We start from the raw sequence: 23758 nt of genomic DNA on the forward strand, positions 1-23758 counted from the left end.
GTATGTTTATCTTAGGAAACCGGGAAATGTTATTGAATAAAATGGCTTTGGTTTCTCTGTCTGGAACATTGGTCTCCTTCTTTATAACCCACAAATCCATTGGGTAGATTGAGTTTATTTTATAATTTAAAAGTGAATATTTGTAGACATTAACGGATTATGATTGAAACGTCTTGTGTACATTCACAGTAAAAGACTATGGGTCATGTGCTACTTGCTTTGGTCACTCTTAAAAAGCATGTGCATTCCATGCAATAGGGGGCAGTACAAAGGTCCTTAGAACACAATGGTAATGTTAAATAAGGAAGTCTAGGAAATTATACACCAGACCAAAATAGTTTTAAAGGCTTCTGGACTTAAGAAGTTTTGTGAATATGGTGTCAGACCACTTTAGCAGTGGCAGCCAAGACAGGGTATTGGGTGGGAAAAAAAAACTGGATGTTCAATTTTCCAGAGATTTCCTGTGTTTATTATTGTAAGACTGTGATTTATTAAAACTGTCTTACTACTTCAAGCAGACCAAGATTTCCTCTGTGCTACTGAGGCTAAGATATATGGGGTTTGTGCAAAGAGTCTGTGAATGAGAAAGGGCTATAGTACCCAGGCTACAATGCTGTTCATAGCTGGGTAGAGCATTTTCACCCAGGGTTGTCAGGAAGAGCTCTAGTCTCATTTTTTCTCATTACTGAATTTACGAATGTATTACCTTTAAGAGGAGTTACTGCTCAAATTGAGTTTTGAGTTATAGGGTCTGAAACCACATTATTTACATTTTTATAGTAATCGATGGCATGTGTTAAAGAAGTTGGACGTCCTATATCCGTCTTTCCTGTTGCACTCCTGCGTGGAGAAAGTAATACCATCAGTTATGTCTCATCTGGCCAGTGGAGAATGTAGGCAAATACCTTCTGACATTATTTTCTTTTTTGAAAGAGAGAAGAATGTTATTCTGGGTGATGGGGTGGGGGACAGGGTGTGCAAACAAAGAATTCTTCAAAAATATTTTTTAAAATTATTCAATAGCAGGGCCGGCCCGGTGGCGCAGCGGTTGAGTTCACACATTCCGCTTCTCGGTGGCCTGGGGTTCACCGGTTCTAATCCCGGGTGCGGACAAGGCACCACTTGGCAGAAGCCACGCCGTGGTACGCGTCCCACATATAAAGTAGGGGAAGATGGGCATGGATGTTAGCTCAGGGCCAGTCTTCCTCAGAAAAAAGAGGAGGATTGGCAGCAGTTAGCTCAGGGCTAATCTTCCTCAAAAGAAAAAAAAAATAAAATAATTCAATAGCAAACTATATTAGTGAGCAGTGAAAATGAATTTAAGTCTATTTCCTGGCAAAATTTAAATTGATTTATTAGGCAGAGAATTTATAAATATGGATATACTCGGAAGTATTATGGATATACCAAGAATAAGAAGTGCCAAAATGATATCACTTCTTTCTTGATAGTATTTCTGGAGTGGTGAGCAAAAGGAATGCTATAGACACCATGAATCTGTATTTCAGGAAGATCCTTAACTATCTTGAGATTGCTAGGAGCAAGATGGAAATTTCACCAAGGCTGGTATTTTCTAAATTTTTATTTATTTATTTTTTTATCTGTGGAACTGTTTTCACCCTGGGTAAAATTTTATTTAGAATGTCAGTATATGACATAGACAGGAAAACTACCATAAAATATTTTTATGGATCTCTCCTTGGTGGGGCCCTAGCAATGTGCTTTCCTGTTTGTATGTTTTAGTGAAATTTACAAAAGTTAGATATTTTTGTGGTGTTTGTCTTAAAGAGGCTTCCTCCAAAATGGCAATCATTTTGGACCCATAAAACCTGGATTTACCTCTGAATAAAAATAAAATGAAGCTTCCTTATTGAAGCAGAGGTGGGGGCCTCAAATTCACTGTTTGGCCTCCCACAGCCCCAGCGACAGCCTTGGTGATGGAATAACTGTGATTCGCAGTCTTGTTGATGTCCAGCGTCTCCTGAGAAGTTTTGTGGATGATAGCTTCCTGGGTCCTATAGAAGATCAACATCAGAATCTGGACAGATGGGTCCAAGAAATCTGTATTTTTTTTAAAGTACCTGAAATTGTTCTGATTATGAATGCAGTTTGAGAGACATGGGTTATGTGATAAAATATGTCCCCTAAGCTGTGCAGCCGGAGTGTAGGATCTTTCTGGGAGCTCTTCCGTTGACATTGTGATCCACAAAATCTTTAGCAATGACTAAGATAAAGATATAGAAGATAAATGATCTAAAGGGTGTGTTTATCAAGGAGGTATTAGAGAGTGTGCTTGATAGTCAGACTTGGGTCTCATCCCAACTCTCCTAGTCACTAGCTGGATGATCTTCCTCATCCTCAATATCTCTGTCTAGTTCTTCAACAGAAACTGTCTCTCTCATTAGGTAGTGAAAAATGTTTAAAGAGAGAATGCATTTAAGAACTCAACACATATAGACAACACATACACTGGCGTAAAGTAAATATTTGCTTTTATTGTTTATCACCGTCCTTACTAACAATAAAATCTTAGAAAAGTTAATGGAGAAAAAGAATCATGATTCAAAGTGGATTGAATTTAAAATTAATCCAAACTAGAATATGAGGCAAGGAGGAGAAATTTCCGTTCAATTCAACAATCATTTATTCAATGCCCCTTTTATGCAAAGTCTTCAAGGAACTAATAATTTAGCCACAGAGAGAGACACATAGATCAATGTAAATTATACAAAATTTGGTAATGAGATATATATATATCTTTCTATATATAATATATCTGTATATATACAGAGAGAGCTATGGAGCTTTCTATATATAATATATCTGTATATATACAGAGAGAGCTATGGAGATATAGAGAGACATGTGAATCAAGCTGGTTGTTGATGATATCGAATAAGAGGCGTTTTTGAGTTGAATATTGAAGGATGAAATAAATTGACTAGTTGAAAAAGGATGAGTGGTTTTCAGGCAGGTGGAATGATACAGGCCAAGGATGGGAGTTGTGAAGCAGCATGGCATAGCATTGCAGACATTTCGCTATGGCTAAAGGTAAGCTGGGAGCACTTCAGCAAGACTAGATAAGCTATTAAGGAGAAATAGGATTCTGGAGTTCTCAAGACCTTCAAGGGATTAGCTGAAAACCATTCTGGAATCTCAACAGTGGGGAGGGGAGAGCAGGGTCCCAGCTGGGGAATGGATAACCTTGATGTAAGGCTGTCCTCAGCTATATAGTGGTCAGGGGTGTCTGATTCAAGATAACACAATTTCCTGGAGTCCTATAAGTTGGGTGTGGTGTGACCTGACCACAGGACTCTGGACAATGATGATGCTCATATAAAGTAGAAGAAAAAGGCTTATTCTATAGGGCTTATGTGGGTTGAAGGAGAAACGTTTTTGTTTCTCACCTCAGGGAGGGGTTTCAGACTTCTCTAGACCATGCGTATAAATCACCCAAGGAACTTATTGAAAATGCAGATGTCCAGGTTTTACTCTCAGAAGTTTTGGCTCATTGGTGCTGCTATAGAAATATGTGTCTTAAAAAGCATCCCAGCTAATTGTGACCCAGGCAGTCCTCAGAGCACAATGTTTGAGAGGCACTTTTCTAGGCACACCTGACCTTGCAGTAAGTGCTGCAGACTATGCCCATTCCTCTTGGTGGGAATGGATTTTCTAAGAGATTTCCAGGCCCGATTCACTGTAATGCTGGCTCTACCCAGAGCGTCGCTAACAAGATGAAGGGTCTTAATTCTTTCAGTTGGGTGCAATTAAAACAAAATTTGGGGCCCCACAGGATCATGGCTTGGCAACAACTTGAATATTTAGAGGTACATTCAGAATGTCAAAGTAATGAAAAGTCATTCCAATCTTCACTTGTCCGTCACATAGAAGATTAAAGGGGGCTCGATTCATATCCTACCACAGGACATGGAAAATCCACTTTCCTTACCTCTGCAGATGTCTTTTCCCCCACATCTGTTTTAGAGTTTCTCATTCTCTAATGATTCTCCTTTGCTTTATGCCTCGTAGGCCCTGTATATCTTTGTTTAGTCCCCTGATTCCATATTATGATGGGTGCCTGGCTTGGGCCAGCAGAGAGAAAGTCTATGGATCTGGGTAAGGGAAGGATCTGTGCTGCAATGACAGAGCTTTCTTTGAGTGATGGTGGGTCATGGAAGTGGTGAGGTCATGGAGAGTCCTCCAATGCTCTGATCCAACTTTTATTTTGTTGGGTTTTTTTTTTTTTCTTCCATGAAAGATATCAGTGTTAGTTGTGCGACTCAAAAACCTATCATGGTTGGTTGGCCCCGTGGCCGAGTGGTTGAGTTCGCGCGCTCCGCTGCAGGCGGCCCAGTGTTTCGTTGGTTCGAATCCTGAGCGCAGACATGGCACTGCTCATCAGACCACGCTGAGGCAGCGTCCCACATGCCACAACTAGAAGAACCCACAACGAAGAATGCACAACTTTGTACCGGGGGGGCTTTGGGGAGAAAAAGGAAAAAATAAAATCTTTAACAAAAAAAAAAAAAAAAAACCTCTCATGGTCTATTCCCCTTCTCCTCCCTCTCTTGGTAAATTGGTAAATTTACTTCCTGTTCGATGCTTTTGAAGTTCTGACAAGTTTAACCTTATTGCCTTCTGTCGGGGTCTCTCATCATAAACATTTGAACTAGAGAATATGCAGTTTCCAAGGAACAAGCACTAGGGATGGTTCACTCTCCTTCCTCTTCAAGGATTGTGTTTTTGATAAGGTGCCAAGTATGGTCTGCTCTCTGAGGTCATTTAGTTTTGAGAGTGGGTGGCCAGCACCCAGGCCTCATCACTCCAAATGAAGCAACTGCTGTGCTGGTGCTCATGGCCGTCTCTCTGGCTGAGATCTGGAAATCACTAGGGGACATGGGCCAACCACTTGCAGGGAACTTCAGGTCCTGGAGGTTTCAATTTGGAGAACCCTCATTAAGAAAAAAATACGTAATGTCAAATACAAAATTAGGTAAGAAAATAAATGTTAATTTTGAATGAGGAAAAAATTCACAAAACTTTAAAGTTTTGAAAGTTATCAAATATCCAAGATATCTCATAATTAAAGGAAGAGTATTTTAAAAATTCAAGTAATATCTGAGGTTACTTCATATGCTCTTTTTCTTTATTGTGGTAAGAAAACTTAGCATGAGATCTACCCTCTTAACAACTTTTTAAGTGTACACTGCGGTAGTTCTAACTAGGCAGAATGTTGCATAGCAGATGCAGACCTTAACTATGTTGCTGTTGTCTGGAGAACACGTGGAAAGCCTAAATATTTGGGAGAGATTATTCAGGGAGTATTCAGATAGTGGCAAAGTATCAGTAAGATGTCTAACTATGTATAATTTGGAGTGTCCAAATTTAATTACCCCATGAATGGAGTTAGTAGCAAATAAAATCTCTAAACTATATGACTGTTACATTCTAATCCTTATGACCTTTTGCATATCTTTAAGATTACTGCAACGGGTTGCACAAATATTGTGATTATTTGAATCCACATCAAAATGTAGAGGCCTAAGACATTGATTAACCATTGTATAGGCTGTTTTGTTGGCTAGATAGATACAGGTATTGCCATTCCTAGACTGTGGCCAGATGATGGCAAAGCATGTTACCAAACAAATCATGGGGATTTTTATGATCTTAAATGAAAGGTCAGAGCAAAATCTTATAAATATGTTAAATCAAATCAGATGTAGAAAATCGTGTTAAAATGTCAAATAGTACTGTAAAGGAATAGTTCCATTATTGTTTGAATAATAGTTAAATTTTACACATTAAAATAGCATTAAGATTGAAATATAATGTAGACACCCTAAGAGTAAAAAAAAAAAAGGCAAGGATTTTATACCTTTAATTGAAGCCTGCTCTATTTTATTCATTGGAATAAAATTATAACCTGTCAAGATTTCTTGAAGCTCTTTATATAATCATTTTTACTGACCAAATTTAGACAGAATACTGTTATTTCTTAAATGACCTTATTAAGTTGTATTTATTTTTAAAGATGAAGAAGTACTGGTTTATTGGATTCTAATTAGTGCATTTATCATCGTTTCACTAAGGTGTCTTCAATGGTTATAAAGTTTAGTATGCATGACCTGGGAATTTGGTTACTACCATCTATGTTTATTTTCTAGTTTTACTGATTGAAACTTCTATTAAATCAGTGTTTACTTAAATAAATTTCTTCATAGTGATTCAAGATTTTTGTTAAATTACATGTAGAATGAAATAATCCCTTACGGGTTAATTTGACCTATACTTCTTGAAAAATAAAATTGGTTTTGTGCCCTTTATGCTGTTTTATGATGCACTGCCAGACTTTATCCAAGTCTATATATTTTATATTTTTCAAAAGTGTGTACTTATATTGAGAGCATTTATACTTTAATTTTCTTTTATTTTTAAATCAAAAGCAGTACATGCTTATCGTAATGAGCCAAGATGTAAAGAGAAAAAAGCAAGTCTGCCCTCATTCATTCCAATATTTTTACAGCTTTCTCCTTGCTCATTTTGTATACTTTTTATTGCTTATATATTATTCCTTATATTTATTGTTCATGCCATAATTTGTTATTTTAAATATGCAAAGCTCATGGTGTGTCAATGGCAATTTCTCTGTGTGATGACTGTGGGATTTGATCATCAGTTATTGCTCTAGGAGGCTAAATTATAGACTTTGTGGCAAACTAGTAAATTTGATATTTTAATTCAAAGTTGGCTTTTTATAGATTCATAGAAAAGGTCTTGGCAGGATGGGTTACATTTTTCTGTTGTGTACTCCATTGTATTCATTTGTTCGCGTTATGAGAACAAATAGTAATCTGATGATAGCACTGCATAACGCGTTATGACTGTTACTGACTAAAACATCTATGCTAACCAAATAATATCCTAGGGTCTCAGCCTTGTTAGATTATTCTAACAGAGACGTGTAATTTACATTTTACTAAACATTGTAAAATTTCATACTCTGAAAATTATTTGGACATAAAATTTTCATGTGGAAGGTAAATGCATAGCATATTGCCTTTCAGACTCTCCCCAATCTCAGGAGTGTTTGAGGCTTGGCCATGAAATGCAAGGAAGAGAATAAAGATCAGTCAAGTGAAAATAGTAGAGTTCAGAATTCCTGACTTTTGTAATCGCTCGTTTAACCAGATCCTATTACGTGATTAAATTAAACCCATATCTAGTTATTATGTATTTATGATACCAAGAACTACTTGTCTTTAGCAACATTGACATAATTTTGTTATTGCAGACATTTATTTATAGAAGATAATTGCATGCATAATTATAACTGTCCCGAAAAACTAAAAGAATGCTTGATAGAATATCCAAAGTTACATATTTATATATAACTATTATATATTTAAGATGGCTGATCACACTGAAGTGATGAAAGGCATTCATCAACATCCAGGCGTTCGATATCCTGTCCTTACTCCTAATCTTCAGGGTTTTCACCGTGCTGTAAGTGTGTTACTAATTTTTCTAAAATCGCTATGCTTCTTTTTGTTTTAAAGATCTTTACAAAGTCAAAATGGTGTCATATGTAACTCACTTTTTATCCTGCATAAATACTGTGCTAATTTACTCACATGATACATGGAGAGAGTAACCTCAAGGCATTCCTAGGGACTAGAGCACTCCCCATAAATGGCTCTTCCAGAATCAAAATAAAAAAATACAATTATCCATTTGGATGAAATTCTTTTGAAGGTATATTTTGTGCTTCCCTCTTGAATAAGGAATATGGAATATAACAAACATTTCTTAATATGATATTATAATTATTAATGTTTTTATGGTGGATAATTATTTTTGTTAACTTTTTTTGGGTCAGCTCTCTCTTGCTCTTCTCTCCAAGGGAAGCTAATTGCTGTCATTGGAACTGTGTCTAGCAACTTTCCCTATTTCTCTTCTGGCTTGTTTCTTCCAATCCTATGTGACTTAGGAATGTATATGCTAAAAGCTTTAATAATTACATATACAAGAAGAATCAATGCAATTTAAGTAAAAGCTTGAAGTCTTATGCTTATACAGCTTTAATGTAAAAGTTTTGCCGCAGCCGATTCTGGAATTAATGGTTATTTTTCACTTTTGTATTTGGGACTGTGTTGCGTGAAGTTGAGGTTGTGAGGGCTAACTGGCATATGGCCGTTAGTGTATCTTGTTGAAACCACTTTTCTTTTGTTTGATTTGGTAAAATTTTTTATTGCATTGTAAAGAAAGAAAAAGGCATTTTGAAAAATTGGAAATATGGCTGCCATCCGGTGCTAACAAAGTAGGGAGTGTTTCCACTTTGAGAAAGATACTATCTCAGAGGACACCCTCATACGATAGCTTAGAAGAGCAAGTGATGAGGTGGAACAAATCTTCGTTTGGGAGTCAGGCAAACCTGTGCTCAAAACATGGCCCCAGGACGTTTATTAGCTTTGTGACCTCATACTAGTGATTTAGCCTCTTTGAGCCACAGTTTTCTCATCTGTAAAAGGGATGTAATAATACTTAGTTGACAAGATTGTTTGTGGATTAGAAACAGGGCATGCAAAGTACTAACAACAATAATGGCACATAGTAGCTGTTCAATAATTAGAATTTTAATTTTAGAGGTTAAAATTTTACTTTGGATGGAGGAATAGAAGCCAATATTTTTAAAACTGTTGGAGGAAAGATGACAGATTTTTTTTATTTCTTAATGTATTGCTGGGTATCAGAAAGAGAGGGGAATCTAGGCACAATGCTAGAGATACATTAACAGACAATCTTAAAAATCCAGGTGGAAAACTAGGAGGCTTGACCTTTGAAATCAAGTCACTAGAGAAGCCTGGGGGAGGAGTGGAGATGGCAAAGGGGCAAAGGGAAATCAATGAGGTTAACAGTGGATTTAAAGACTGGCGAGAGGATTAAGGCATTAGACACCCAAGAGTATGGTTGATGGTTGCAGCAGTCAAGGTATGGAACAATAGAAGCTAGGTTAAGAGATAGGAAGAAAATTTGGGGCAAAATCTAAATAATGAATTGGAAAAACATTTTTCCATTGGATTGTAGGAAGAGAAGAAAACAGCATTTACTATCCTCTATTTTAATGATTTGTCTAAAAATAATGTTTTCCATAGATGTTAATAAGTTTTATTAGGGTGCTAGTGTTTTCCATAATTAGGGTTAAAGTATTTCTGAGGATAACATGTAATTTAGGAAAGGCAAAATGAAATTGGAACATTATCACTGTGTTTTTATGCCTCGTAGATTTATGAGTGTTGCAGTTTGTGGCATTATTCTGCTGTTATAAATGTTTTTACATCGAAGAAGTGTATATGTGGCAAGATGAGAGGAATCTAATTTTAAATTCTAAGGCAAATGTTAAAGAATTACAAGTATGCCTTTATAGAGTAGTTAATATTTCTTCTACCGCTGTCATTTACAGTTTTGAAATTATTAGCTGTTGCCTTTAAATTATATTTTTCAGGTTGCTGCTGGAGCCACTGAGATATCAGTTTTTGGTGCTGCATCTGAATCCTTTAGCAAGAAGAATATTAACTGTTCTATTGAAGAAAGTATGGAGAAGTTTGAGGAGGTTGTTAAGTCTGCAAGGCACATGAACATTCCAGCACGAGGGTACTAATGAAATACCACAAATTCTATTTAGCTAACTTCCATTGTGAAAGCTCAGTTACGAACCATCTAGATCCCGTTTTACCATTTAGACTAATTTGCACAGGGTATCTTATTTGTATGCTATGTGATCAGGGCCATCACTGTTTAATGATACATCTCATTAATATCAGTTACCAATTATTAGGGTGTATCTAGCTTGTGAAGTGTATAATGCAGTTGGCATCATAGAGACTAGTATGCAACTCTGACATTGTTACTTATTAGTACTGAATTATCTAAATGCCACCATCTTTTCGTCTCAGCCGAGTGTGAGTTGATAAATTGGTGTAAACTCATTATAGCATTTGGGGAGGAATCATCAACTGTTGTTTCCAAATATTTTTTTAATTTTTTTGAGAACCATGACTTTTCTTCCAAGAATATTTTATGTAGAACTTCAACAGAGTATGTAAAACCTAAAACTGAGCCTTTGAGCTACATTGGGAAGTTGACTCCGTCGTTTCACCCATTCAACCTCTCCCTCAATGCCAAATTCCCTGCTTTCTCTCTGTGTCCCCAAAGCAAAGGTATAGGAGGAGGAAGAGAGAAAACCTGCTTTGGTTATTGTCTGCTTCCAGGACCAGCAGTGGCAGCCTCTATTGAGAACAGGCTCTACACCCAGGCCTGTGTTCTGTGAAATGCATAATAAATTCTGTGTTACTTAAGAAAGAAGTTGTTTCTAAGACGTTGGCTAATTTTCTATTGATTTTTATAGTTATGGAGATATGATAAGCATACCTATCATCTTAATAAATTAAACTGCGTGGCATTTGTAAGAGAAGGCTGAGTGCTCTAATTGGATTTAGATGCAGGTAGGACTTCCTGTGGTTGAGGTGAGCAAAATTCACAGTGGCAGGAAGGGTTCAGTGACTAATGAGAAAGACAAGTGGATCCAATTCTGAGTGACAGTATTAGAAGAAGATTGGAATTCATCCAAGGTCACTTGGATAGCAAATAGAGTTAGACTACGCCACAGTGAATGATCTTGCTGGTTTGCTTACTTTTTTTTAACATCTTTTTCCTCTCTCCATAGTAAATTTCCAACATGAGTTTTTAAAGATGTAAAATAGTTTTTCTTATTAAAATATATGCATGTCATACAAAGCACATACAAGAAAATTTAAAAATCAAGAATGTATTTCCATAGACAGAAAATCGAGGATGTGTATTTTTAAGGCAAAAGTTACATAACCACAGTCAAAAAGGAGAGATGGACGATAAGTTTCAAAATTGAAACATCCATAAATTGTTTTGTCTTGCTTTCCTTTGAAAGAATGGGAAAAATGAAGAAGGTTGTCTATTTCAATATGTGTTTCAATGTGGAGTATAGGCTTTAGAGGAAAGTAATTCTCATTGGAAAGGATCCTATAAGAAGCAGAGTGCATGCGCACTTCAAATAGGAAGATTTTTTTAATGTCAAAAGATGGATGTAAACATAAATTGTGTGATATCAGATTTTGTCATCCTAGTTTTCTCTTATAAAATAGAATAGATCATGCAATAAAGCTAACTGAAACCGTAAATCCTCTTTAATACTGATTGTTGAACAATTAATATTGTCCCATCAGTAAGGAAACTTCTAACTATGCTACAACCTAAAAAGTTTTCCCAGGTTTTGATAAAAAGGGCACAGATTACAAGACAGACAAGAAATGGGCCACAGTTGAATAAAATCGGCAAAATACATTGGCGACTTGTTGTAGAGTTATACGGTAGACAAAAAGATGTTTTCCAATGCTAGTTTGTTACTTTGGAGCACTCCTGGATTTTCTGAAACACTTCATTTTTAGAAATATGCCTTTCAGTATGTGAGTTCACTATTCATTGTGCAGTTGAAAATTATATTCTTCTTCCCCCAAACTTTCACAGAATTTAAATTACATTTTATTTTTCCTGGCCATCTAGATTTTAGGCACTCATTATTATGAGTCACACACCATTGGTGCTCGTTTAAGGAAAAGAGCCATGCTCAGCTAGTTGAAACTGAAGTAGATACTTCAGTATGTCTTAGTATGACAGCAGCTGCATCAACATACACTTGATCCTTATCCAGAAAATTTATGTCTTCATCTGTCAGATTTAAAGGCCATAAGGCAGTACACGTTTTATAAATGCTCACTAAAACCATTTAAATTTTTATAAAAATAGTAAACTTTCATATGGGCTAAATAGCAGCTTTTATTAAAGTTCCGAAGGCTGTTGTTTGATTCCCTCCCTCCCCGAAACACACACACACACACACACACTCATGTGTATGTTTTTTATACATGCTCAAAACTTTACATAACATCTGGGACACATTGGGAAAAGATACCATGCCAAACCATTGACATAAAATGCGGAGTCAGCTAACTACTGCTGCATATACATTATATGTGAATGAGCAATGAAATGTCTATCTTTTGGACTTCATTCTTTGATGTGTAATTCACATGACATGTTGAAAAAATCTAGGTTATTTTTCTCTTATCTGTCTAGATTTTTAAAAAGTTAAAAAGGCAAAGAAAAATAAAAGCCTGTGATAAATGTAATCATTTTCTCTCTTTTTATCCATGGCATGCATTGAAAGAATTCTCTCTTAGTTTGTCAAGATCTTTTTAAAACTGAAAGGCCTGTGATAAATGTAATCAATTTCTCTCTTTTTATCCATGGCATGCATTGAAAGAATTATCTCTTAGTTTGTCAATATCCTTTTAAAATTGAAATGCCTTCATATCTTTATATTTAGGATATGAAGTAGTGCTCTAATATATATTAGACATTCAGGTTTTATTCCTTTGTGTTTAAAGCGAGTATCAGCTTCTCTTTAATGAAGTCACAAGAATCACATGCTCACTCTCTTTGTGAGAATAATAATTTAAAAAGGAAACTGTCATTAAGGTACCATTATTAATTTCTCTATTAAAAGGCTTATAAATATAAATTCATAAGGTCAGCCGTTGTGCATTTCAAAGCAAAGCTTTTTTACATAATTATGGCTTAGGCCTCTCCTGTAAGATGGCTGATCTGTGATTAACCTCCTGAAAGTTGAAAGAAGTGTATTTGTAACATCTCTCCTAGGGGCCAAACAAAAGTTTTCATCCATCATTAAAAAATTACAAAATGTAAGAATACTTAACTGTGAACTATAACTGCTCAACTTCTCAAATTCCCAGAACAAGTAAATGTGCAAAATAATGAGAACAAGGAGTAAAAGGCACATTAGTAATTAAACCAACATAGACAATGGTAGATAACTTTTAGATACAGAAAAACAAAGACAATTGTAGGATGTGATAATGTTTTACTTTGGTCATTAATTTCTGTATAAAATATCCTTAATATTTATCAACATTTAGGAGGGGATGAGGAATCAGGGCTCCCCACAGCCGTCATGCATCTACAGTGCGTATTTGATACATCTCTTCATCTAGTGTCTATCACCCTCGCCTCCTACTGTCCTCGGATCCCAAACCAGTGAAAATCCAATCTGGTTTTAAAGGTTCTGGATAAGATTGTATCATGTGTATTAGTGACCATTTTCTTTGATGAAAGACACTCAATGTTAGGAAATTCTTCCTGTGCTGAATTATATTTTGACTGTGAAATAAGAACACAGTGTTTTTCCCTCGAAATGGCCAATTTTCACTGGTATTCCCTTTGAGAGAGAATTTATAACTCAATACACTTATTCAAGAACTTGAAACCTGCTTGTTTGATAGCCAAACCAGCTAGATGATATTGTATTTCCTGCCCTTCCCCTATCTAATGCAAAATATCATTATGGGTTCTGATCCTGACCCTGAAGTTAATAGCAGTCTTATTGAGTGAGATAATGAGCCTCCTTATTAAGGGTTCAGTTTTTTAAAAACATAGTGACTGGCAGGTGGTGTTTCTCATGACCGATGTAGCAAATACCTTCCATCGGATGACCTACCCCAGTGGAATTCACTTGCACATATGGCACCATCTTCTTATAAATGGACAGCTTATTGGTCAAGTCCATTTCCAACTTCTACTGTTAAAGTGAGTCCTTTCTATCGGTCTGGCAGAGCAATTCAAATCTTCATTTACCAAAATATGGTTCATAAAACTCTAAAGTGAGACATCTGTTAAAGCTATTTTCCTCCATACATATGGTTTGTTTGAGAGTTTATACTTTTTTTAGCCTTACATATTATCCCATCATTGCTGTGTGCCAGAATAACACATATAGTTAATATGTGTAAGCTGTGTTTGTGCAGTCATGTTTAATAGCTTTCGTATAGAGCTTTTGAGGAAAGAATGTGTTTTGTCATTTTTCATGAAATTAACATTTTAGAGCAAAACGAGAATTTTAGTAGAATTGCTCCTTGAGACTAAAGGACAGTCTTTATTTCTTATATCATCCACAGTGATAAGTGCTTAATAGGTGCTCAAAATTTGCTTTTGGTTGGCTTATAAATAATGGAATGCTATTTTGTATTTTGTATAGTGCATCAAAGCAGCTCCTGTATTTAAATGTCTTAATTACTTTTAATTGACATTACGTATTATCTCATCACTCTTGGCATTGTTTTTCTCTTCTGAGGATAGCCCTTGTTGGCTCTTCCCACTCCAGGTGTTTATGATATTTATTCAAGGCTTTTACCCATCCCTTTGTTTCTTTTTGTTAGGGTGATTGGGGGAACGTGGGGTAATTGTGGGAAGGTAGGCCTGAGGACGGCCTGACTGCCGGTGCTTTTCCATGACTCAGTTCTACTGGGTAATGTTGTTAAAGACTTGAATACCTCAGTTTTATCTTTTATGATTTTGCAAAATACTGATAAATGGCCCCAACAAGCATTCACAAAAATTTTTTAACTCACATTTTTATCTGCATAGTTTATTATAACACTATGCTTTTTGTTAATTTTAGCACAATTAGCTTCAATACAGTTGGTGATTTCTGTATTACTCTGTCATCCCTGGCTAAAAGATTTAGAACATTAATAACCTGAAACTAGCTATATGTTTATTGTGAAGATTAGGAATTTGGTAGAAAATTATTCAGAAAGTGAAAATGATAACATATTTGTACGTTAATTGATTCCAGAAATATTGAGTGTTTTACCTAGTGTTCTGACTGTCTTGTGATAATATGTGGAATATGAAAATGAAAAAGTAGCCTAATTGCAAAGAGTTTCTAGCTAACTTGGAAAATAATACCTATAGAAATAATTATTGTATTGTCAAAAAAGGCAGTACCTTAAGAGAGACACAGATAAATCCTATTAAAGTTTAAAGTAATACTGTATTAAATTTCTCTGGAGTTATTTGTAGAAACTTCATGGAGAAGGTGTCCATAGAAAGAAATGTCTAAGGTTGGTAAACATCTGGAAACATAATCAGAAATAATGACCTTTTTAAGCAGGGCAAGAAATCCACAAAGAGCAAAGGCATAGTGAAGAGAAATCTCAAGAAATGTTTATGTAACAGGAAGAAGTTAACTTTTACTGGAATAGGAGTTTTTGAGGCTGTGTAATGGAAGAGAGGTAGAAAGTTAGACTGAGGTTTCACAAACTGTTGAACTTGAATACCAGGTTTGTTCAGTAAACTATGGCAGATCATTAGAGCTCTTCAAAGGGGAAAAATATGTCATCAGATCTATGCTCTAGGCATATTGCTTTGGCAATAGATATTGCAGTAAAAATGAGTGGCGTGAGAATTGAGGCAAGGAGAACTCTTAGGAGACATCTGCAGCTGTCCTGGAGAGGGCACTCAGGGACTGTTCTGTCCACTTGGGCTGGCACTGGCAGAGGCCACTCTAGGTCATGCTCTAGCAGCTGGAGGGGAAGAATCAGCCAACCTTGGTTGTTGAATATGTTCTCAAAGGTGACCTTGAAGTAACTTAGCAGGACAGACTCTGAAAATGACTGTATGATTTTTTTAAATGGCAAATGCAAGGGACACAGGGATGAGCACCATTTTGGACATATTGAGCTTAATATACCGGGTGAATGTGACAAGCAATCAATTTCCATAATGTTCATGAGGAGATTTTCAGTTGTTCCTGGAGACACCTGCCTAAGAGTGAGAGAGAGAGACTATGGGGGCCTGAGGTAATGTGGAGACTCCCCTTTCTGTTCCCATTACAGACATGTAATTATAACAACTTTTAACACATAGCCAAGTTCAGAAAAATCCCCAGATGTCATCAAAGAAAATGTGGCAAGCACACAGGTTGATGCCACTAGCACATCGGGGTATCTATTCCAGATATGATCCCTAGTGGCTTGGAAATGGGATTTAAATGGTAGAAGATAGATGTTCTGCTAAAACATGGATTTGGAAGTGAGTATTCTTGGAGTCTGGAAGCACCTCCTTGCCAATGCAAAGTCACTGGAACCTGTGCGAGGTATAGTTACGGGTTATGGATTTATGACACATGAGTATTGTGGGAACCCAAATTGAGAAATTAAGGTAGAAATTTGTCCAGGAACTGGTAAAGTCTGCAAGGCAAGAGCACAAGGAAATTAGATATCCTTTATTAGGGACGTTTAAATAACTCAAGACTCTCATGGAACTCATAAAGAAACAAAAATCACCGTGAAAAGGCACTCACAGTAAAACTTATAAACCACGTCAGGCAACAAACTATCTAAGAAGAAATAATCAAAGGAAAAAGCAGGAGAACTTGAGAAAAGAAGGAAACAGAACAACCCAAAAAGGAGATTGTGAATTAACCCCTTAAATTTGTATGGAGGGAAAGGAAGAACGTAATGAAAGAAGAGGCCTTTTTGAAAAAAAAAAAAAAAAAAAAGATTTGACCAAAAAAAATTTTTGTCTAGAAATGAAAAATACATTTGTTAAATGAAAATGATTAATGATTTCATTGAACAGCAAATTACATACAGTTGGAGAGGGGATTAGTGATCTGGAAATAGGATTTGAGGAAATTGCACTAATGAAAGATAAATTAATAGAAATTTTGAAAGTGAAGTTAAAAGGAAATTCCTAATAGAATTTCCAGAAGGAGAAAAGGGGGTAGATAGATATGAGAGTACATTTGATAAACTAGTACCTTTAGAATTTTCTAGAAAAGAAGAAAAGCATTAATATTAATATTGAAGAAGTATGACAAGTCCTGACATACTCATGGTAAAATGCAGAATATTAGATATAAATAGCTAATCCTAAAAACAGTGGAGAAAAAGTTACTATGAAAGAATTATCATTAGACAGCAAAATTCTCATCAGCTACAACTGAGACTAGAGATACTAAAATAATATGTTCAAAATGGAAAAATGAAATAACAGTCAACCTAGATTCTATACCTGGACAAACTATTACACATTAATGAAAGTGAAATAAAACTATTTGCTGATAGAATAGTCTGCAAAATTCTGCCATTACTGAAAGAACTCCTATAGGATATAGCTCAGTAAAGAGGACATTGAATGAGAAGTAAGGAATGGGATGAAAAAAGAAATGGAGAGTTGGCAGTTTGAGGCTTCAGCAGAGTAGAAACTATTTGGAATAGGTCTGTAAGAAATTTAATCACCAGCCAGTAACAGATGGCTAAAAATGCTGTGGTGGAGGAATGAGGAAATTCCTGAGATTAGATACTGTCAAGTCTGTGTAATATCACTTTTTACTAACGGAAATCAATCAGGCATTCCAGGTGAGTAGTATTGCTAATAGTTGAGTGGTTTTCAATTTTGGTAGAATAATGGAACTTTAAAAATTATTTTAAAATATTAGTGGTTGGATTCCATTCCCTAAGTTTCTGAATTGGTTTGGAGTGTGTCCCAACCATCAGGGTTTGGTTTTGTTTTTTAAGCTCCCCAGGTAGATTCTGTACAGCCAGGGTTGAGAACCACTGTAATAGATTGCTAAAGAAGAGCAGAAATCTAGAAACTGACTTTAGCCACTAGTCAAAGCAGAGTATGTAGCCTTTTCATCATGATACAGCCCTTTTCACCCTGATGAGAACGGCTCACTTTGTACTGGTGGTTGGCAAGCTTTTTCTGTAAATGGCCTGATAGTAATATTTTAGGTTTTGTGGGTCAGATGGTCTCCGTTGCAATTACTCAACTCTGCTGTTATAATGCAAAAGTAGCCATGCAAAATAGGTAGACAGATGGGCATGGCTCTGTTCCAATAAAATTTGTTTGCAAAAGAGTGAGGAGCAGGATGTGGCCTGTGGGCCTTAGTTTGCCAACCTCTGCTTTAGAGTGTTAAAGTACACTTAATGGACCCAGTTGAGGACCATCACATTTGCTTTGGAGAAAGTAGCCACATATGTGAAAAGGTTAAAGAAGTGACAACTCACAAGGATGGAGAAGAGCATATGAGGATGAAATGCAATGGAGTGTGCAGACCAGGCAAACCATAGGCCTGGGAGGATTCAGAGGGAAAACTGGGATAATGCACACAGAAAGAGTTAGGGTTATGACATAACGGGGTAGTTGTAGCCGGGTAGTAAGTTGAGAATACAAGAGAGGTTTGTTTGTTTTCTGTTGGTTTGCATTTGTTGATTTTAGCTTGTTTGATTTTTCACATTTAGAGGGGTGGCATGTAAATGGATGGCTTGGATTTTCTATTTAATCACGTCAAGATATTTTGGGTTTAGAATAAGTGTACTTATATTTTCAGCACGTAATCTATAATCATTGTATCTGAATTGAAAATATTTATCCTTTTTCGTCCTTGGCCACCTTCTCAGTGTTACCTTCACATAAGAACATTTTCTTTGCATGTATCTGATTAAATTTATACAGATTATCCAAAGAGTAAGCTTAGATTATAGTAATTGAAAGAGCAGAGAGATGTTTCCTGTCCAGCATAACGTCCAATTTTTACTTGAATTTGTCCTCTTTTCTTCTTCCCTGTCCTCATAATTGCTTGCCTGGCTTATGGAACTGCTTATTTATTTTAATTCCAAAGCACAACTTTTATTCACATTTTAAGACTTTTGAAATTAGGTTACATCTTTAGAATCAATGGATATGTATTGAATCATTGAATGTATATTTTATTTCTTTACTTCAAAACCTTTTATGAAATTCATAGTGTATCTTCTAAATGACAGCATCTTAGAAACAAGGAAATAATGGTATTGTCTTCTCTCACGTTTTTGCCTCCATTGTCCTCTGGCAATCACTTCCAGAGTTCCCAAAGAGTTACATTTCTGGAAAACAAATCTGATCTTGTCATTACCTTACCTAATAATTTTGTGTGCCTCAAAATAATTTTGGGCAGTCTCAAAGTTTCAGACTCCTTGGTGTGGCATTCAAAGGCCTTGTTATGTAAAGCCTTTCATATTCTGGCCCAAAATATTGGATCTCCAGCCTCATTTCCCACCACCCGTTTCTCCCTTATGTGAATTACTTCATTCCTGACAATCAGACACATGATGCATTGTTTTAATAGAAGTATTATACAACCTCTGAGAAAAGTTTAATAAAATGGGATTGGTGTTGAGCTGAAAATAGCTAAAACAGGCTTTTTCTAAAGCTTAATACTTTAAGATGGAAATTGTCCTTGCCGGAAAGGCTTGACTTTGTAGATTAGAGTAAATTGTTGAAGAAGTTTATGGAATATCTTTATTTGGAGCCTAAACACAGACTAGACACTCTTCTGTTTGGGATGATTCAGTACACCCACGGGAGATAAACAAGATGAACTTTGAGGTTGTGGCCAGTTCTAGGAGTTTGGGGATGATTAATGACTGTATCTAAATGAGGCCAAAACATCCAGATGGGAGTGAAGAGAGAAATTCAGTTAGTCATCTACATGCTCTCTCTATATAATTCCAAAGACCTGGATATTTAACAGTTGAGTGTATGTACTTGTTTAAATAATACGATATATTTCACTGGTATTTTGTGTTGAATGTTCATATGTTGCTATAGTATAAACAACCCCATGAAATAAACACCTGTTATCTTATCACCATCTGCCATCAAATGACATATATCAAATTTTAATTTTTAGAAAGGTAAAAATTGCAAGCTAAATTGAAAATACAAAATTGCTTTTGGTTGGTCTGAGAATAAGACAATAATGAAAGAATAGTGTAAATTTCTTATACATTTTTGGCTATTTCTTCATTTGTATAAAATGGAAATTAGGAAATGGCTTATCCACCATAGCAAATTTATATGGCTCTGTATTTTAAATTTAGGTATGTGTCTTGCGCCCTGGGCTGTCCATATGAAGGAGGCATCACGACGCAGAAAGTGACAGAAGTAAGATAGACCTCCGGTTTTTTGGTTCATGGTAAAATGCCATATATTATTTTAAAAAGTGGGCTATTTTACTTGCTATTTATTGCACCTGCACAACAAACAACAAGGAGAACTGTGGAATGGCAGACATGTTTGCTCACTTAACTAATAGTTTCATGTTAACACTGAAGACCTGTATATTGGCAATAACTGTTCAAAGTTAAATAACACTTGCGTCTGATCATTTGGGTGCACAGTAGATTATAGTTGTTAAGAATTTGCTTATTGAAGTTCATTTTTTACTTCCTGTTCCTGTTTATTAATTGAAAGCAATGAATGCAAAATGCTCAGTCTTGGAGGTTCTATTAGACTATCTCAGTAACTCATTTGTAGATGAAGTATATTAATGTTTAAGTGTTGTTAAGGTTGTTAATTTTCATAAATTTAGTAATATGGTCCTGAAGCAGTGACGATGACGTTGTTAGAAAATCAAAATTTAGACAGGATAAACTTTCAGTTTGGCTAAAGCCATTCCTATTTTGTACATTCATTTGAACTTTTGAAATATATTGCAGATTTTTCAGAGATATCCCATGGTCTATTATTTAAGCAAGACCTTTACACGCAGAGGCAAGTGTACTATAAAATAATGAAGCTTAAATTTTTTAGTCCTTCACTTGCATAGAACCTTTCCAAAACTCTGTTATTAATTTGTATTCACAATGACACATTCTTTTCTAAAGAACACTTCCAAAATGGTGTAACTTCAGGCTTCACAAAACCTGGATGCAATTCTGTCTGCACACCAAACCCTTTGATTTTCTGCCTTTTGCCTCCTGCCATCTCTGGATGGACAACACACACCCTCGGGTTCTTCATTATTTGCACCAGAATGCCTGAGGAGTTGCTAAAGAGAATCATGTGAAAGATCGGAAGCATTAGGAATTCAGGACCAGCAACCTTAAATGGGTCTTCTGTGCTATTCTAATACATTATGTGGCCAACTCACTCTCCATCTCTCTGAAGTGACTACTGCAAACTGCGTTCACCCTATTCAAGCCTCTGGTCCTTCCACTCATTTACTCCCATTTATTCACCTGCATAGAATCCTTCCCATTGACTCTTGAACATGTTCAAACCTCTTCCATCTGAAAACTTCCTTTATTAATTCAGCATCCCCATCCAGTTATTGACTATCTGCCTCCACCTTCCTACATCTAAACTTCTTCACAGGGCTGTCTACAGTGGTGGTGGCCATTTAGTCACGTGTCACTAACTCTTCATCATACTTCAAGACGACTTCTAGACCCTTCACTCCACTGAGATCCTTCTTTATAAGATCACTAATTAGTGCTTGGGTCAGAAATGCAAGATCGTATTCAGTCCTTGTCTTGACTTCTCAGAAGAATTTGGGACTCATGATCCTTCCCTCCTTCCTGACATCCCTGTATCCCTTGTATTCCCGTGACACCACACTTACAATTTTCCTCCAGTTAGGTTTCTCCTTTGAAGCCTCATTCTCCTCTACCTGGCCATTAAGAAATTCCGGCATTTAATAGGTAGTTGAGGAGAATGAGCATTATGCTTTTTTAACCCCAGTTTCTGTCCAATAATCGTCTTCTGCCTGGACTAGGTAGCCCTTCTGAGTACCCTTAAACCTGTCTTAAATATTGTTATTGCCTTTCTGAAACATAAATCTGATTATATCACGACCTCTCCAAATTCTCTCATGACTTTCTATTGCACTTATGGCAGAGTCCTTAACCAAAATCCCAAACTTGGTTGGTTTATAAGACTCTGCAGGGTCTGTCCCACGCCTGCTTCGCCAGCTTCTTGTAGCCCCATTCTCCCCTGGTTTTTGCTTTCTTATGACCCCTGTTCTTTGCATTTGACATTTTTCCTACCTGGAATGCCCTGTGCATTTTATATTTCAGCTGCCTGGAACATATCAGCCTTTGCATTTGATATTCCACCTGGAACATTCTTCTCATACACTTGTTCTCACCCACTTCAACAAGTAAATGCTTACTACGTCTCAGGCCCTCCTGCTTGACAGACCTAGGCCAAGTTCCTTCGCCACATGCTCTTAAAATCCTGTTTCTTTGTTTAAAAATTCTTATGTTAGCTGTATTTACACATTCCTGAGTGGAATTGATTAAAGTCTGTCCTTACTTGACCCCCAGCTGCATAACAGCATGAACCATCTCAATATTTGTATCCCCATTATATTCGAGCACTTAGCATGGTGCCTGGCATAAAAGAGGCACTGAAGAAATACATAATAAATGAATTAATGAGTGATCACCTGCCAGAATTTGTACAAAGTGATCTCCATATATTCTTATTTCATTTTTACAACCAAACATGTCATTATTAACATCAACATTATTATTGTAATTTTTAAAAATTAATAAGGCTTAGAAAATATGCTAAGTAAGGGTGTTTTGGCATTTGTATTTTACAGAGTAGGGACTGAGGCTTATAAAGGTTACTCTTCTGCCGAGTATCACATGTCTAACATGTGTGGCAGCTATTTAAATCCAAACCCGTCTGTTTGCAGAACCCATGTCTTTGTCAACATACCATGCAGCCCTCATGCAAAGTCACATTGCTCTTTGAATGTAACGTTAGTTATTCAGCTTGAAGGGAACTTGTAATTTACCTTGCACAAGTGCATCCATTTATGAGCCAGAAAAATTAAGCCAGAAATATTGTGATGCTACCAATTACAAAGCTAGTCAGTAACAGAGCTGAAATTGCTATTGATCTTTCTCGACCCCTAATCTAATGCCTTGAGAAAGACTACCTTCAAAGTAAATTTGCAATGCTTCTGTTTGATTAAAGGGTTGAGGAAGCAAGCCCCCTATAATTGGAATGGTAGCTTATGGTTTCATAATTGAACATGTAGATAAATAGTTGTGACTCTAAGACAAACTTGAATATTAGAAAAAGATAATTGCAGTGATGTCATTCCAAATTTTATGCAATGCTTAGAATTTAGTGAGCAAGGAAAAGGACCAGAAAGCTGAAATATGTTTCCCATGGATACGTAACTGATCTTGGTTGTGACTTGTACGTCTAGGTGATGTTTGCTAAGGAGACCCAGGGTTTGAGTCTGTTCATTTCCATTGTTTTACTAGCTTTTCACCTTTCCCAATAGGTGTCTAAGAGATTGTATGGCATGGGCTGTTATGAGATCTCGCTGGGAGACACAATTGGAGTGGGAACTCCAGGAAGCATGAGAAGAATGTTGGAAAGTGTCATGAAAGAAATCCCACCAAGCGCTCTCGCTGTTCACTGTCATGACACATATGGACAAGCCCTAGCAAATATCCTTACGGCACTTCAGGTATTTGGTATTACTTGTGTCTGTGTGTAAAGGTCTATATCCTTATTTGTAATATAAACACGTTAAGAGCTTTAATGAGATAATATTTATAAATTGCTATGACTACACTGTTTAAACAGTGCCTGCCACGTGGCAAGCACTCAGGAAATATTTGTAAATTGCACATATTTTCTAGGGCAACGATATCTCTTATTAGTGTTAATTTGATTTGATAAAATCCCTGAATTCGCTCTTTTTAAAGTATTAATCCTCTTAGAGCTATGTCTGCTTTTTTCAACTCCCATATGCTCTCAGCCATAAAATTTAATAGACTGAAATATGATGGCATTTTGAGGAGCACAAAGCACAAGGATAGTAGAGTGCACTGTTGCAATCATGTAACTCATGCTCCTCTTGATAATTTGGTGCTCCGTGATGAGAAGATATGGTGCTGAAACATAGAATACTTTGTTTAAGATGTTTTCCTGATGTTGGCAAGCATACTTTTGAAAGAACCCCTGGTTTTTATCAAGTATATTCTGTTAGATGATCAAAACAAAGAGATTT

At 36.2% G+C, this 23758-nt stretch overlaps 1 protein-coding gene across 1 annotated transcript in view; it reads left to right on the forward strand.

Annotated features, from left to right (window-relative positions):
• Positions 1 to 23758, forward strand: part of HMGCLL1 (3-hydroxymethyl-3-methylglutaryl-CoA lyase like 1) — a 152380-nt gene that overhangs the window by 51037 nt on the left and 77585 nt on the right. The window contains exons 4-7 of the mRNA XM_046640555.1: positions 7411 to 7506; positions 9506 to 9654; positions 19821 to 19884; positions 23024 to 23212. Of these exons, the coding sequence (XP_046496511.1) occupies positions 7411 to 7506; positions 9506 to 9654; positions 19821 to 19884; positions 23024 to 23212 (498 nt within the window). The remainder of the gene's footprint in view (positions 1 to 7410; positions 7507 to 9505; positions 9655 to 19820; positions 19885 to 23023; positions 23213 to 23758) is intronic.

This window comes from Equus quagga, chromosome 15, assembly GCF_021613505.1.
Source record: "Equus quagga isolate Etosha38 chromosome 15, UCLA_HA_Equagga_1.0, whole genome shotgun sequence".
Classification (NCBI taxonomy): domain Eukaryota; kingdom Metazoa; phylum Chordata; class Mammalia; order Perissodactyla; family Equidae; genus Equus; species Equus quagga.